This window comes from Trachymyrmex septentrionalis, unplaced genomic scaffold, assembly GCF_001594115.1.
Source record: "Trachymyrmex septentrionalis isolate Tsep2-gDNA-1 unplaced genomic scaffold, Tsep1.0 scaffold16, whole genome shotgun sequence".
Taxonomy (NCBI): Eukaryota; Metazoa; Arthropoda; class Insecta; order Hymenoptera; family Formicidae; genus Trachymyrmex; species Trachymyrmex septentrionalis.
In genome coordinates, this window is record NW_017304758.1 from 5022075 (window position 1) to 5035742 (window position 13668).

The following is a 13668-nucleotide window of genomic DNA, read 5'->3' on the forward strand; positions in this document are numbered from 1 at the left end:
GCGCTCGCTCGCGCACACACCCTCGGCCTCAGAACATGACACGACGTAACGAGGAAGACGATGATGGTACGATAAAAAGACGGACGAAAGAAGCGGATTTGGCGGACAGACGCGCGCGCCGTTCCGCTCCAGCCGTGACTGGCGAGCGCGCTATCGCGCGTATCGTACCCGTACCCGCCCACCGAGGGATCCTCGTCGCGCAAATAGACGTATATGTACGTGACACGTCAATCTTACGGGAGGTATTGCCGTTACGAGCGAGATCGAGGTTGGGGGAGGCGACGGGCGCGGCTCCCGTTTTTCCCGAAGGATAGACAACGTCCGTGACCGTCGCCGCTCCGTAAGTTATTCGCGAAATCCCATCGCGTCCATCCGATTCGTCCGAATGACGATGACGATGATGATCACGATGATAACGACGATGACAACGACGACGACGGCAAGATCTTCGTACTTACCTTATGCGCGCGGATGGTATCACCCGAGAATTTGGAAACGCGGAAGCTCTCGAGAGCAAGACGGGGAATAGGGACAGAGAGGCGAAATAATAAGTAAGACACTTATGACAAGTCCATTCACAGGCACTGACGAATTGTACGATTGCGGGGCAAGATGGCGCTCGAAAATATTTCCGCTCCGTCCGCTGCGCCCGCGCACGAGCGTCGCATTCGTAAATTTCTACTCCGAAATGCTCCTAATCGTATTTACGTTTTACAAGGCAGGATCCTTAATTTATTCGGATGAAGTTACAATTAATCCTAATATGTCGAACAATTACATAGGTTATTCAAAGAATCAACATTATTGCATTTTCTAATAAAATAGGTAAAGATAGAACGATATAAATATCACATAAATATAAAAAGACAGGTGTTATATTGCGTATGATAACTGAATATAATTTGGGGCAAATTTCTGATTAGTAGCAAATTTCTAATAGTTGTCTTCTTACATCTACAGACATGGTTAGAAAAAATTATATTTTTGTTGCACAGACAAATGAAGAGAGTATTATTTTTTGACCTTTTAATCGGTTCTTTTTATTTTCATTATTATGTTTACAGTAGACTAGATTGATTTTACAAGTAGTTTATATTACAATATGATCTTAGCAATTCGTTTCTATGTACGCTGTTACAAAGTAATTACGATATACATCCTTCAACTATTTCATTCAATATACACACATATATATTTATATATATCTAGTTAAGGCACAATAACTTAAAATTGCACTCAGAAAGAAATATCCTGAGGGCAACACTGTCTATCCAGAGATCCAAATTAATGTGAATATTTATGTAAATCACATAAAATGGCTCAGAATCAATATTCAAATGCTGTTATTTCATTTGAAAATACATCGCCATTTAAAATATTTTTATGAATCATTGTACACAAGACATTATTGGTTGATTAATAATTATTTTCAATCAGTCATTTTTACAAATCAGATTTCCGTAAAAGAAAAATATTACTGAAAATATAACATATGTACATATTATATATACGTATACAAATCACTATTTTAACGCAATTACTTTTAAGAAAATAATATTCTACTTTTGCTATATATCTCATACTTTCAAGACATCTAGAAATTACAGGTTCGCAATAGACATAAGTTTGTAGAATCTATAATTATAATTTATGCAATAAATATTAATTTTAAAGTAACTAATACTTAGTAATGGTTTTCCTCATAAAATACAACAGTTTGAAAAAGATTCTGTTCGTTTTAAAGATATTTATTTTTCTCGATAACCGAATGAATCACGTTAAAACTATTTTTGCATCGGCACGTCCATGTTAACCACATAAAACTTCGCAAAAAAAAAGTAGGTAACTTTGCGACTGTTGTATCGTATGAAACCTCTGCGAGGAAATGTGTGCTTAATTTAACTTCTACATCTTTGTATTATAATTGCAAGACTTAGAATAAAAGTTTAGCTCCACATCAACACAAATGTAAGATAAGTGCATCAACAAATGCATGAAAATACATTTCTTAATCCAAAAGAATATTACAAAAAATTGACTATCTATAAATGGAATAACATTTTAATAAACATTTGGTTTCAGCAATGTATAATCATTTACATAATACTTTTGTTCACTTTGCTGATACAATATTCTATAATAGAATATATTTATAACTAAATTAAATATTTTAACAGCAATTGGGTACTCGTTTGACAAAGTTTCAAATAATTATTCTATTTAAAATTTACAGTAGAATTCCAAGTAAAATATAATTTCAAGAATATATGATTCAGTTTTGAAAATTCTATTATGTATGTTATATGTATATATAACGATATTAAAATATGATTAAAAACTTTAAAAGATAATTATTTCTTAAATAAGAAATTTTTGATTAGTTTGTTGTTTACCGTATTTATGACTGACAAACGAAATTCAATGTTAAATATAAAAAGTTCACTCGTTCTGTGATAATCAATAACTTATATATACTGATGAAATCACGTTCATTTCAAGTAAACGAATCGTTCCTAATGATGATATTCTGTAGTTGGAGTCACATTGATCATATCGGCGGTGCTAAAAAAAAGATATTTGTACGTGATGATTGCAAAAGAAAATTTGTACGCGATTTTTCGGTTTGCTAATAAAATAAAACCCAACAATAATATAAAAGCACAGGGGAAATCAAAATGCTTCGAAATGTAATGACACGTGTAAATTAGAAATATACATTGTAGAATTTAAATAAATGCTTTTTCTCAGAACATGCGACATGCTTTTTATGTTTTACACAATATTATATATATATATTGAATTTGAATCAAATTTAATTCATGTCCTACTGACAAGAAATTTTTGTAATAATTTTGCTGATTTTTTGAGGATATTGAAAGTATCTTTTGCTTAATTTTGTGCCAATACACAAAAACACAAACAAGTGCATGTACCTCTAAATTCGATTTTAAAATGTGCATACGACTAAATATATTTAAGACGCGAAAACACAAAACAAGTATGTAACGAAATTACTAGGCCAAACAATCATTACAACTTCTCAGTTTCACATATGTATCATTACTTTTAAACATCTACAATTATATGGAATTATTTTGTTCTTTTATTGTTCATTATTTATATAATTATATTGCATACTTTATATAAATAATTGAACAATATAGTGCTGTTTATAAATTAAAATTATTCCTATCTGCCATTTAATATAAAAAAAAATGCACATGTAATAGCATTTTAAAAACAAATACCCTATTCTTTTCTGAAAAATATAGCAAAAAATGCACACACATTCTGGCAAAGCATACAATACACGAAATATGACTAGTCGAGCTAATTATTAATTTTCTTTTTTCAGTAAAATATTAGTAAAATATTTTACAAATTTCTTGATATTTCGTGTGGAATTATAACAAGAAATATTGCCCGATTGGTCATATTTTATCAAGACAACTTTTACATGTCAATTATTAAGGATAGACATAACACAATATCACAAACACTTACAAGACATACATGGGTGCCCTAAGAATAATTTCTTGTAGTCGTCTTTACATTAGTTTGCTGTATAACATATATCAAATATTATATTATCAACTCATGTTACGAAAAAAAAAAATAAAATATGTGTCTCTGTGTTGATCTAACTTGAGAGATTGTTTATTATGTAAATCACAAGTGATTATATTGGATTGAAATTGATGTTAAATTGTGCATGTTTAATATTGCACAAAATTTAAATACATTTGTGAGCATTAGAGATGTTAACATATATTGTATATCTTATTGTTAGTTTTTTTATAACCATGTTCAGTAATTTGTGTAGATGTTCCTTCACCACATAAAGAACGTTATTAAATCAGATGTCTTATATGTTATTTTTAGAGATTGTAGATGGACAAGTGAAAGGGATATAATATACGAATATATTAATTTACCTCTTGGAACATTTAATATGTATAATGAGTAATCCTATGCCCAGCAATAAGCACAAACTCCCTACAACAATGTAAGCAATGCCAAGGAAAGGATTCTTTCCTCCCAAAAGTGAAGTTGTGCTTAAAATCATCTTTTTCTTTCCATAGAAGGAGGATACTGAAAATGCTGAAAAAAATATACAAAGCATTATCTAATTTCTCTCACGTTTAAATAAAATATATATGATAGACAATTAATCTTCAATTCTTTATTTTACAATTTCCAAGCAGCTGTATTTTTTATTTCATTATTTTAATTATTTTTATAATTCAATTTGTTTACATTACTTACAATAAACAACTTTAAGAGTGTAGTTTCCTTGAACTAGACCGCTCTTAAAGCCATCTTGAGAATGATCAATCCTACGATAGAGTTTTCTGAAAGTGGGTAATGCGGCAGTTCTCATCCATACAATTAAATCCTCGTTTTGAAAACCATTGTTTTCTTCATTAGTGGGATCCAAATCCCAAATGTGTTTAGTCCAGTTCTTAGGCTTGGCAAAATTCTTGAATACTTCTTTTAGATCACCCTCTGGATTCCTGAATTTGATATTTTTATCGGATGGCCAAGCTATGCCAGTTCTTAATAATGGTACTTGCCCGTTATGTTTTGCAGAATATAGCGTTAACTCATCGCTAAAAAGCGAATTTGCAATGGCACCACATGGAGCAATGGCCGTATCTTCGCCGTTCATTTTATCATAGGCAAATGGTTCACAATCACTCGAAACACTCTCATGCAACTGTCCTAACAGTTGATTGTCATCTCGAGATTTTACATATCTACGATGATTTTGATAGAAGTTTGTCAGGCCATAATACATATAAACTTTGCCAGCAAATTCTGAAGTTAGCTCGAAATTTATTTCACATGTGCATGAGCAATTATTACATTCTGCAATTACATCTGCACACTTCTTAGGCAATCCATCATCTCTGGTAATATTGGTGGAGTTGCAGTTAGTATAATCTATAATATGTTCCTTAACTTCATCAGAAAAATAAAGTAATCCTATGCCAACTGGTATAAATGCAACTCCTATCACAAAGAACGTTGGTAGAACTGTACCAGCTGTAAGTATTGGTTGCCAGGCTGGTAATCGCTGTTGCTTAAATGCACTATCTGCGTACAGTCAAATTAGGTAACATGTATTACAAATATAAATATTTCAAAAAATATCAATAACATTTGTGATATATCAATTTTTTGTTTCTTCCTTTGATTATTTTTACTGACATTATATATTACAGTGATAATTTTTCTTAATAAGGGTAATAAGATTATTCAGAGCAAAGATCTTCTACAGATTCATTCTTACGTTATCTCTGTTAGATCTTTCATGTTACTTTCATAATTATACAATTTAGCACAATCACCACAAAAATTACTTTTTATAACAAGACACCTAGATTTATTTGATGAATGTTTATTGCCTTAACCATCAGCAATTTATAAATAAAATAATATGTATAGGATTATGTATAAATATTAGATATGATACCGATTAATACCCGATCTTTATGCAATTAGTTCCCTTTCTTGGCTTCAAAAATATACAAAAGATTAGTCGAATTTTATTTAGTTTTCGCGCAGAAATAACTATATAATTAAATTTTAAAATAATTTACATGTTATTTGAACAATTCCGGAAAATGTGTAAAATTGTACTCGACAATCTACAAAATTAATTCGGTATCATCAATTATTGAGAAAAATGCATGATATCGTTGAAGATTTATCAGCAAAAAAGCTCATCGATCGTTAAGTTAGCAAGATCATTTGGCTTGTTTTCCGACTCTTTAATTGAAATGCTCACCCGATGGTTTTTTCGATTTAGGCACCGCATCAACTTCGCTGATGGACGTCATGATTTAGCAACACGACAGACACTAAATAAATTTCGGTATTTTCAATAACCTAGTACATACGTATCAAAATGACAGAAAACACGTCACACGTCACTCACTGCGAAATTGCGAGGTGAATCCATTAGTTAATGACCGTTTTCATTGAACGAAAAAAATGAAGACTGATATACACGAAGGTAGAAATTTAAAGTCTAGTTTCTAAAGTGCGGCTTGGACTGCGTTCCACCAGAGAGAAGCTTGAGAATAGCCATGCCTTGCATTTAGCTGTTAAGCCTGTTCTACAATATGCTTTTTGTTTTTTGTTTCTTGCCTTTTGTTATTTTTTGTACATCTTGTCTTTTTGCTTCTTATCTAGTTTTTTTATTATATCGCCCGAGATAAAAATTAACAAAATTCGTTTCAATTAACAAAATCTAGTTTTAAAAAATTAACAAAATCTAGTTTTTTTATTATATCGCCCGAGATAAAAATTAACAAAATTCGAAAGAAATAAGAAATACAATTGTTAATAAAATGGTTGCAAACGAGAAAAAAGCAAAAGGTAAAAAACAAGAAACAGGGAACAAAGAGCACATTGTAGAATAGGCTTTAGGGGCTCCGCACAATAAAAGAAACAGAGAATAGAGAACAAAAATTTCAACCTATCAGAAACTGTGTATTCCACAATACATAATTTCTGATAGGTTGAAATTCTTATTCTCTGTTCCCTGTTCCTTTTATTATGCGGAATCCCTACGGACAAATTGCATCACGTGAACCGTGATCTTTTCTGATTGGGCATGGTATCAAAGCTCCATAGGAAGAGATTAGAGAAAACTGATCACGTGACCTTCATCCTGATTGGACGTGTCATTGACGTGATGCAATTTGTCACTCTCTTCCTGTGAGGCTCTCTAATCCAGAAGATCGATTCTGTATCTTGAAATAAGGTGAAAATGATAAAAGTGAACGAGTTTACTAGAGTACTGATTATTTCATTGGTCAACACCTCACTTGCTCACTTGTAATTTTCACCTTGTTTTCATGCTTGTTGTCAGAAGCATGACCACTCTTGAACGTTCAGTGAGCTCTTGCTTTGATTGGCATATTCCATTAGATCTAAAAATGGACCAAACAGGTGTAAGAGCTCACTGAGCGCTCGGTGAGAGATCATGCTTCTGGATGCATCTTATTGGTCTGTTTTCTGTTTCTATACTAGACTGTTCTAGAACTTTCTTTCTCGCTTTAAACAAATATAGCTACCTCACTTTAAATTCCACAAGTTACACTAGCTCAGCCACAGAAAACAGACCTTATGACTATCGACCTTTGAATTCCTGAACGTACTTTTGTTTTTTCACAGTTTTGATTGAGAGCATCCAAGGGTCGTTCATCGCTGAGCAGGAAGGAAAGTAAGGATTATTCATTTCTTCCGATCGTTGAAGGATGATTGATTAGTACGGACTCATTAAATTTTTTGATACGCATTTTTTCAACATGTTAAAGCATAAATTACCGAAGGATTGGATTATTGTTAACTCTAAAAGTCATCCGGACAGAATATATTATTTCAATGTGAAAACGAATCAATCTTCGTGGATTCAACCACCATTGGATGACATCAGGGTATTTTTCTCTCCATAATTTATTTTCCTGTTGTAATCTATTGAATAGGTTAAGATCCCTTTTTATGCTGGTGCTCGAAAATTCAACTCTCAGTGTTGGGAAGTTTATTTTTGAATTTATATTGCATACAAAAATCTATGATTTTTATAATATGTATGCTATAGAATTTTTGTATGTGATATTTTTCTGGAATGAACCCTTGCCTAGTTTACACTATAATATTTAGGCTGCTATCTGTACAATTGGTATCTTTGTTTAATTTTATAAATTAAACAAGAATATCTATTATATAAGTAGTGGCCTAATCGGATGACGTAATCTAAGCATCAAATTGAGATTGTGCAGTATCTTATGAAATGGTATTATCAAATTTCTTTTTTAGATGTCTTCATTTTCATTTTTAAAAAGTCTTTTAATTCTGCAAAACTTTTATTTTACAGACTTTTTCAATAACTAAACATCAAGAAGAAAAACGTTGCAGTACAATGGCATCTAAATATAATGCTAAGAAAAAGCAAACGTCTAATCAAGGTGCATATGATAAAATTATCGAGACTCCACAAATGAAGGCTGTTAGAGAGAAAGCGTTGCAAAGATTAAACATCAAAAATAAATCTTTTCCCTTGTTGCCACAAGCTTCATATACAAAGATAGTGGGAAATAAGACAAATATCTCTCTAAGAAACTTTCCTTCAAAGTTAAAGGATGATAAATCAGTGACTTCTCGGGCTAAAAATGATAATGAAGGAATATCACAAGTACCGCTTCGTGGAAAATTCGAGCAGAGAAGTTCAAACACATTTAGTCTAAATAAACCATTAAGAAAAGATGCTATGGTTAAAAAACAAAATCAGAAAACCATAGATCAGAAGTTAACAAAAACATTAGACAAAAGAGATGAAAATATAAGACATCAAGAAATTATGATTCGAAATGCACATGATATTGAGCAGCGTAAAAGGAATCAAACTGTTCAGAAATCACGTAACCAAAATTCAAGTAAATGCAATTATATAAATGTAATTATTATGTCATCATTATGAAGAAGTAAAATTAACTTTGTGTTTAGGAAAAAAAGGAGGAAAATGGTTTTTAAAGAAAAACTTGGCACAAGAACGTATGCAAAGACTAAGAACAAATTTGAATGTTGATAAGGAAAAAATTCAAGAAATGTGTAATATTGATTTAATTATCAAGAAGTCTCCTCAAAAGTTGAGCAGAAGTTCATCTAATTCCAGTAGGTATATAACATAAAATATATTTTTTATATTTTATGCTTTAGTATTTATCAGTAGAGATTGAAAATATTTGTTTTTATATATTTTAGTATTTTTATATTATTTTATGTTTACAGACAGTTTAAGATCAAATGTTTATAAAAATGCTGACATACGACTTAAGAGATTACATAACAGACTCTTAAAAGATGCAATATGCGAAAGAAATATTAATACATTAAAAGATGATAATTCACAAACTCAACAAAATAATCAAACAAAAAAATCAAATAAGACTGAAAATACAACAAAGGAAAAATTAATAGAACGGGGCGAGCAAGAAATTTTATATGAAGAAATGGATTGGGAACCAATGAAAGATGACGAAATTGCTCTTCAGGTATGATCAATATAATTGAAACATATTTTTTAAGAAATCATAACTTATATGAATATATTTTGCCAGTGTAATTATATATCTTGTTCAATTATTTTTATTTTATATAAAACAATTTTTATTTTATATAAAAGTTACTACAAAAAAATATTTTCTTAAATTAAATTTTATACTTTCATACTTTTTCTTAGTATAGGTAGAAGTTGTCAGAACACAACTTTGTAGAGAAAATCGTATAGATGAAACAAATTGTGTGTCAGAAAATGCTGCAGAGTTGACGCAATCTAATAATACAGAATCACACGGCAAAGGTCCACTTTACATTGTTATTGATACAAATGTATTTTTGTCAAACCTTGCAATTGTTGAAGAAGCGAAAGATGCAGTATTTAAGAATTACCCACGTCCTTTTATTGTAATTCCATGGACTGTGATATGTGTAAGTATAATGTACAGTATAGTCAAAATTCTATCACATCTTTTTAAAAATTTTAACATACACTTTTTTTCTAAATAATTTTTACAACAGGAATTAGATTACTTTAAGGGTAATGGAGTTAATAACGAATTATCGATAAAAGCCAGGAAAGCCATATCTTTCATCCACAAGCAGTTTTCCTCTAAACATCCACGTATCATAGGACAAACACGAGAACAGGCAGCGAAAAATAAAGAAGATTTTTCTCTCAATTGCCCAGATGATGAGATCCTTCAGTGTTGCTTACAAATCTCTCAGTTACAAAAATCAGTGGCAAGTTATCTTTTTGTTTCTTCATGCTATTTAACATGTTTATACATAAAAGAATAACAATGCTATGTTTATTCTTATTTTGTAGGTCATATTATCTTATGACAAAAATCTCTGTACTAAGGCGATGATATATAATATATTGGCATTGGGGCGTCATGATCCACTTGAAAAAATAGATGATCTTGATATGGATGCAGTAGTCAACCGTTTGAGTGGTGATCCTGATGAAAGGTCTATTTTCATGGAAGAATCACATTTGACGGATGATATTTTCGAGGATATAAAATTAATTATGAGAAACTTTTTGTCAACGGTATGGATCTTACATTGGATCATGAACCAGTTTTTACGCCTATGTATCAAATATATAAAATCAATATTTTTATTTCAGATTATTACAAAACAAATGTCAGAAATTTATGGAGAAGCGGAGTGGCAGGTATATGTCGTTATAAAGCCACCGTGGACTACAGTAACTGCATTAAAGTGTGCTATAAAGCACTGGATTGCTGCTATTAGCGAATCGTTCCAAAGACGTGCTGAACATCTTCTCAAGGAATTACTCAATACTTTTGAACATATGCCAGGTATATATTTATACACATATAATCTACTAAAAAACTATTTTGCAAACTGAGTATTTAATCTTGATATTTTAGTTGGTGGTCGAAAATTGAGAGATATGGAATATATTATAGAAAAATGCAGTGATTTAGTACAAATGGTCAACACAGATAAGCACTATGATCCCCTGACAGAAACGTTTAATGCTATTACCGTAATATTTTTTATATATTTGTGTGTGTGAATATATTTTGTTATTATGAGACAGAGTTAAAAAAATTCATACTTTTAGGAACTCAAGAAAAAATGTAAAAAGTATTTCGATAATATTGATTTGAAAAAATTACACGACCAAATAGGCATCGCGGAAAATTCCCAAGAACAAGAAACGAGAGCAGAAAAAGTATTTCAGTGTTTCCAGCACATTTATACTTTCGCGCGTGACTTATGGTAAGAATCTCTCTACTTGTGTGTGTGTGTGTGTGTGTGTGTGTGTGTGCATATATATATATATATATATATATACACACACACTTACACACGCACGCACGCACGCATGCACGCACACACACACAGTATAGGTAATGATGATTGGAACCTGTGACTCACTGATTACAAGTAAATCGTATTCACACGGAGCCACATGTATCATATAATATATATGTACATATTATGAAAAAAAAAAAATATTTACTAATATTTACATATCATCACATTTGAATTACATATTATGTTAATGCAATATATATTGAAAATATTGTTATTTCTTTTTTTTATAATTATTTTATTTTTATTTCATGATAGTGGTTTGGCATGCAGCAATGCAGGAATGGCATATTCCTTTACCTTCGATTCTGCAAATCCATCAGTATCACAAGCATGCGTACAACGTCTGCAATCAGAAATTACTAGAAAAGTAATTGATCTGACACAAAATCTAAATAAGTAAGTTATTTTTTTAATAGTGTCGATCTATTTTTACTGATAAAAATTAATTTCGCGTCATGTTATTTTATATTATATTATATGTAATATATTTATGTATCTTTTTTTGTAATCAGGTTACTGACGCAAGCTGAAAATTCTATAGCACATCAGACATTGCTTAGCTTACAGTATGATTTAAATACATTTTTGCCTGACACAAGAGATAGAACAACATTTGATGTAACACCTTTGGATATATATTGTTGTGTCAAGTTAAAAGAAGAAGTATTAAAGACTGGTTTAAGACAGCTACAAGAATTAACTTCGCATTTTTGTGCATTAGCTGCTCATACGTAGTTGTATGTATTTTGTAATTTACTATTTTTAATTATATTATTTATTATTTTTAATTATATTTGAATGAAATATTACTATATATTATAATTACTATAAAAATAAAATTTTTATGAGGATGACTGTGATATCAATAGTATCAATGAAAATTATTGCAACTTTACTTTTAGGTTTAAAAAAATTTTAGAATTATATTTCTCTTGTTGATTGTATTGCATATACGAGAAGTGTATTATTTGAGGAAGTTTTTTTGTACCTATGTGTATATATATTAATAAATTTAATATATAAGTAAATCTTCTGAAAATATATCGTTTGCATATGTAATACTTTATGTATATACATACATACATACATGCATACATACATATATACATGCATACATACATACATATATATATATATGTGTGTGTAATGTTTTTCATTGATGCTTTTGGTATTTTTTTTGTGGCTATATACGAAAAATTGATTTTATTTTTCTTCTGAATTATATACAACACATAAATTAATGTTATTTTTTATACAGAAAGAATGAGACGACGAATATTGTGAAGTATAATAATACGATTGTGCAATAAACAATGGACGATATTTCTTAACACAGTTAATACAATATATTTAATTTTTATAAAGACTCGCGAAACCTTCAGCAGGAGGTTGAAGCCAATTTTCCTTCGAATACGATACATGTTTCGTCTCAATCACATGAAAAGTGTAAGCGTGTCTCGATGTTTCACTCTTGTTTGGATAAGAAAAATGAACCACTTGACCATGGATAAGAATACAAGTTCCTTTGCGTACTGGAACTGGTCTGAAATTACTTAATGGATAACAAGGTGCTGGCCTGTCGAAAATTAGTAATTCTTGAGAATTTGAATCTTTATTTCTCATATAACGCCTATGTGTTCCACTCTGATGTGAACCTGGGGCGATCCATAGACATCCGTTCTCTAGTGTTGCATCTTCCAATGCAATCCAAAAACCCACGAGTTTCATTGGCTCAACATATAAATATGATGCGTCCTGATGCATCGTAACTATAAGAAAATAAGAATTTTGCATCCAATAACGTTGTAGTTATTTTAGACATGTAACATATTTGTGTTATGTTAACTAAATTCACGTGGTTTGCGTTATATTTATGTAATTAAAAAGTATATAATCAAAAAATTATTCAATTACCTTCCGAGCCTATTCCAGGATTTTTGTAAATGTACATTGATTGACACACCATCGGCTCCTCATAGTTTAATTGAAAAGCAATTTCTTTGACTCTTTCATCGAACGTGTATTTTTTGAAAGTAGGGTGTAACCAATGAAGAGCATGACCTACCTGAAAATTATAAAGCCGTAAAATAATTGAAAATAGTTTGAAGTATGTCTATGAGAATTGATTAAACTGAAGGAACAACTTTTTTAAGCTAATTTACTTTGTTTAACGACACTCTTGGATGAACCTTCAATTTTCCGTCTTCTTCCAGAGCTTCAGACTCGAAAAAAACACTTATTTTATTAGCGCTATCCAAAAAATACTTATCCTTATTCTGAAACACACAAGATCATATAATCATTATTTTCGTGATATTATAATATCATTTATAGTTTCAATTATATAACATTCACAAAAGATGATGTTTTAAAATTAACAAAAACATAGTTTTTATATTTTACAAAATTTAGTTGTATATATTTTCCTTGATAAAGTTGTCTTCAAATATTCACATATACCATTATCTTTGATATGAATCACGAAATATTATGCTTACGTTTTTAAGTTAAATTGACAATTGGTCGTATTACCTGTTGTAATTGTACTGTATTAAATACTTTTCGTTCTGACTCAGGTGGCAACTTATTTGTAAATTCTTCTCCACAAGCTCTCAATTCTTCGATCTCTTCCGGTTGAAAGAAGTCTTCGAAAATGACATAACCATCTTTCTGAAACTTAATTGCAAACACCAAACTCATGTATAAATGATATTTAAAAAAAAAAAATATATATATAATATA

The 13668-nt window shown here is 30.5% G+C and overlaps 4 protein-coding genes across 12 annotated transcripts in view; 1 reads left to right on the plus strand and 3 right to left on the minus strand.

Annotated features, from left to right (window-relative positions):
- Nucleotides 1-637, minus strand: part of LOC108746084 (epsin-2) — an 11259-nt gene extending 10622 nt beyond the window's left edge. For 2 of the 5 annotated variants that reach the window (XM_018482617.1, XM_018482611.1), the window contains exon 1: nt 459-636. The gene's annotated coding sequence lies outside the window, so the exon portion shown is untranslated. Of the gene's footprint in view, nt 1-20; nt 433-458 lie in introns of those variants that run through there. The other 3 variants (XM_018482616.1, XM_018482614.1, XM_018482620.1) reach the window with 3 other exon arrangements.
- A 1749-nt stretch (nt 638-2386) lies between these two features.
- On the minus strand, nt 2387-5960 carry LOC108745972 (cell cycle control protein 50A). Of its 2 annotated transcripts, XM_018482421.1 has the most exons (5): nt 5792-5960; nt 4267-5097; nt 3936-4101; nt 3505-3561; nt 2387-2562 (listed from the first exon to the last, which is right to left on the minus strand). In XM_018482421.1, the coding sequence occupies exons 1-4, from the start codon at nt 5841-5843 to the stop codon at nt 3549-3551; spliced, it is 1062 nt and encodes a 353-aa protein (XP_018337923.1). In that variant the 5' UTR covers nt 5844-5960; the 3' UTR covers nt 2387-2562; nt 3505-3548. The 2 variants fall into 2 exon arrangements, with proteins under 2 accessions (XP_018337923.1, XP_018337922.1); XM_018482420.1 differs by lacking the exon at nt 3505-3561.
- Nucleotides 5961-7084: 1124 nt separating this feature from the next.
- Nucleotides 7085-12236, plus strand: LOC108746053 (transcriptional protein SWT1). 3 transcript variants are annotated; one of them, XM_018482566.1, is made up of 14 exons: nt 7085-7234; nt 7329-7448; nt 7889-8447; nt 8518-8685; nt 8803-9065; nt 9259-9501; nt 9592-9813; nt 9899-10126; nt 10205-10400; nt 10473-10591; nt 10670-10827; nt 11182-11322; nt 11439-11657; nt 12185-12236. In XM_018482566.1, the coding sequence occupies exons 3-14, from the start codon at nt 7934-7936 to the stop codon at nt 12234-12236; spliced, it is 2523 nt and encodes an 840-aa protein (XP_018338068.1). In that variant the 5' UTR covers nt 7085-7234; nt 7329-7448; nt 7889-7933. The 3 variants fall into 3 exon arrangements, with proteins under 3 accessions (XP_018338068.1, XP_018338066.1, XP_018338067.1); XM_018482564.1 differs by having other exon boundaries at nt 7085-7448; XM_018482565.1 differs by having other exon boundaries at nt 7085-7448; nt 11439-11660; nt 12185-12207.
- Nucleotides 12237-12257: 21 nt separating this feature from the next.
- LOC108746054 (phytanoyl-CoA dioxygenase-like) overlaps nt 12258-13668 on the minus strand; it is a 100659-nt gene continuing 99248 nt past the window's right edge. For both annotated transcript variants that reach the window (XM_018482568.1, XM_018482567.1), the window contains exons 2-5: nt 13459-13602; nt 13089-13202; nt 12841-12991; nt 12258-12695 (exon numbers count right to left, since the gene is read on the minus strand). In XM_018482568.1, coding sequence (XP_018338070.1) covers nt 12277-12695; nt 12841-12991; nt 13089-13202; nt 13459-13602 — 828 coding nt within the window. In that variant the 3' untranslated portion in view covers nt 12258-12276. The remainder of the gene's footprint in view (nt 12696-12840; nt 12992-13088; nt 13203-13458; nt 13603-13668) is intronic.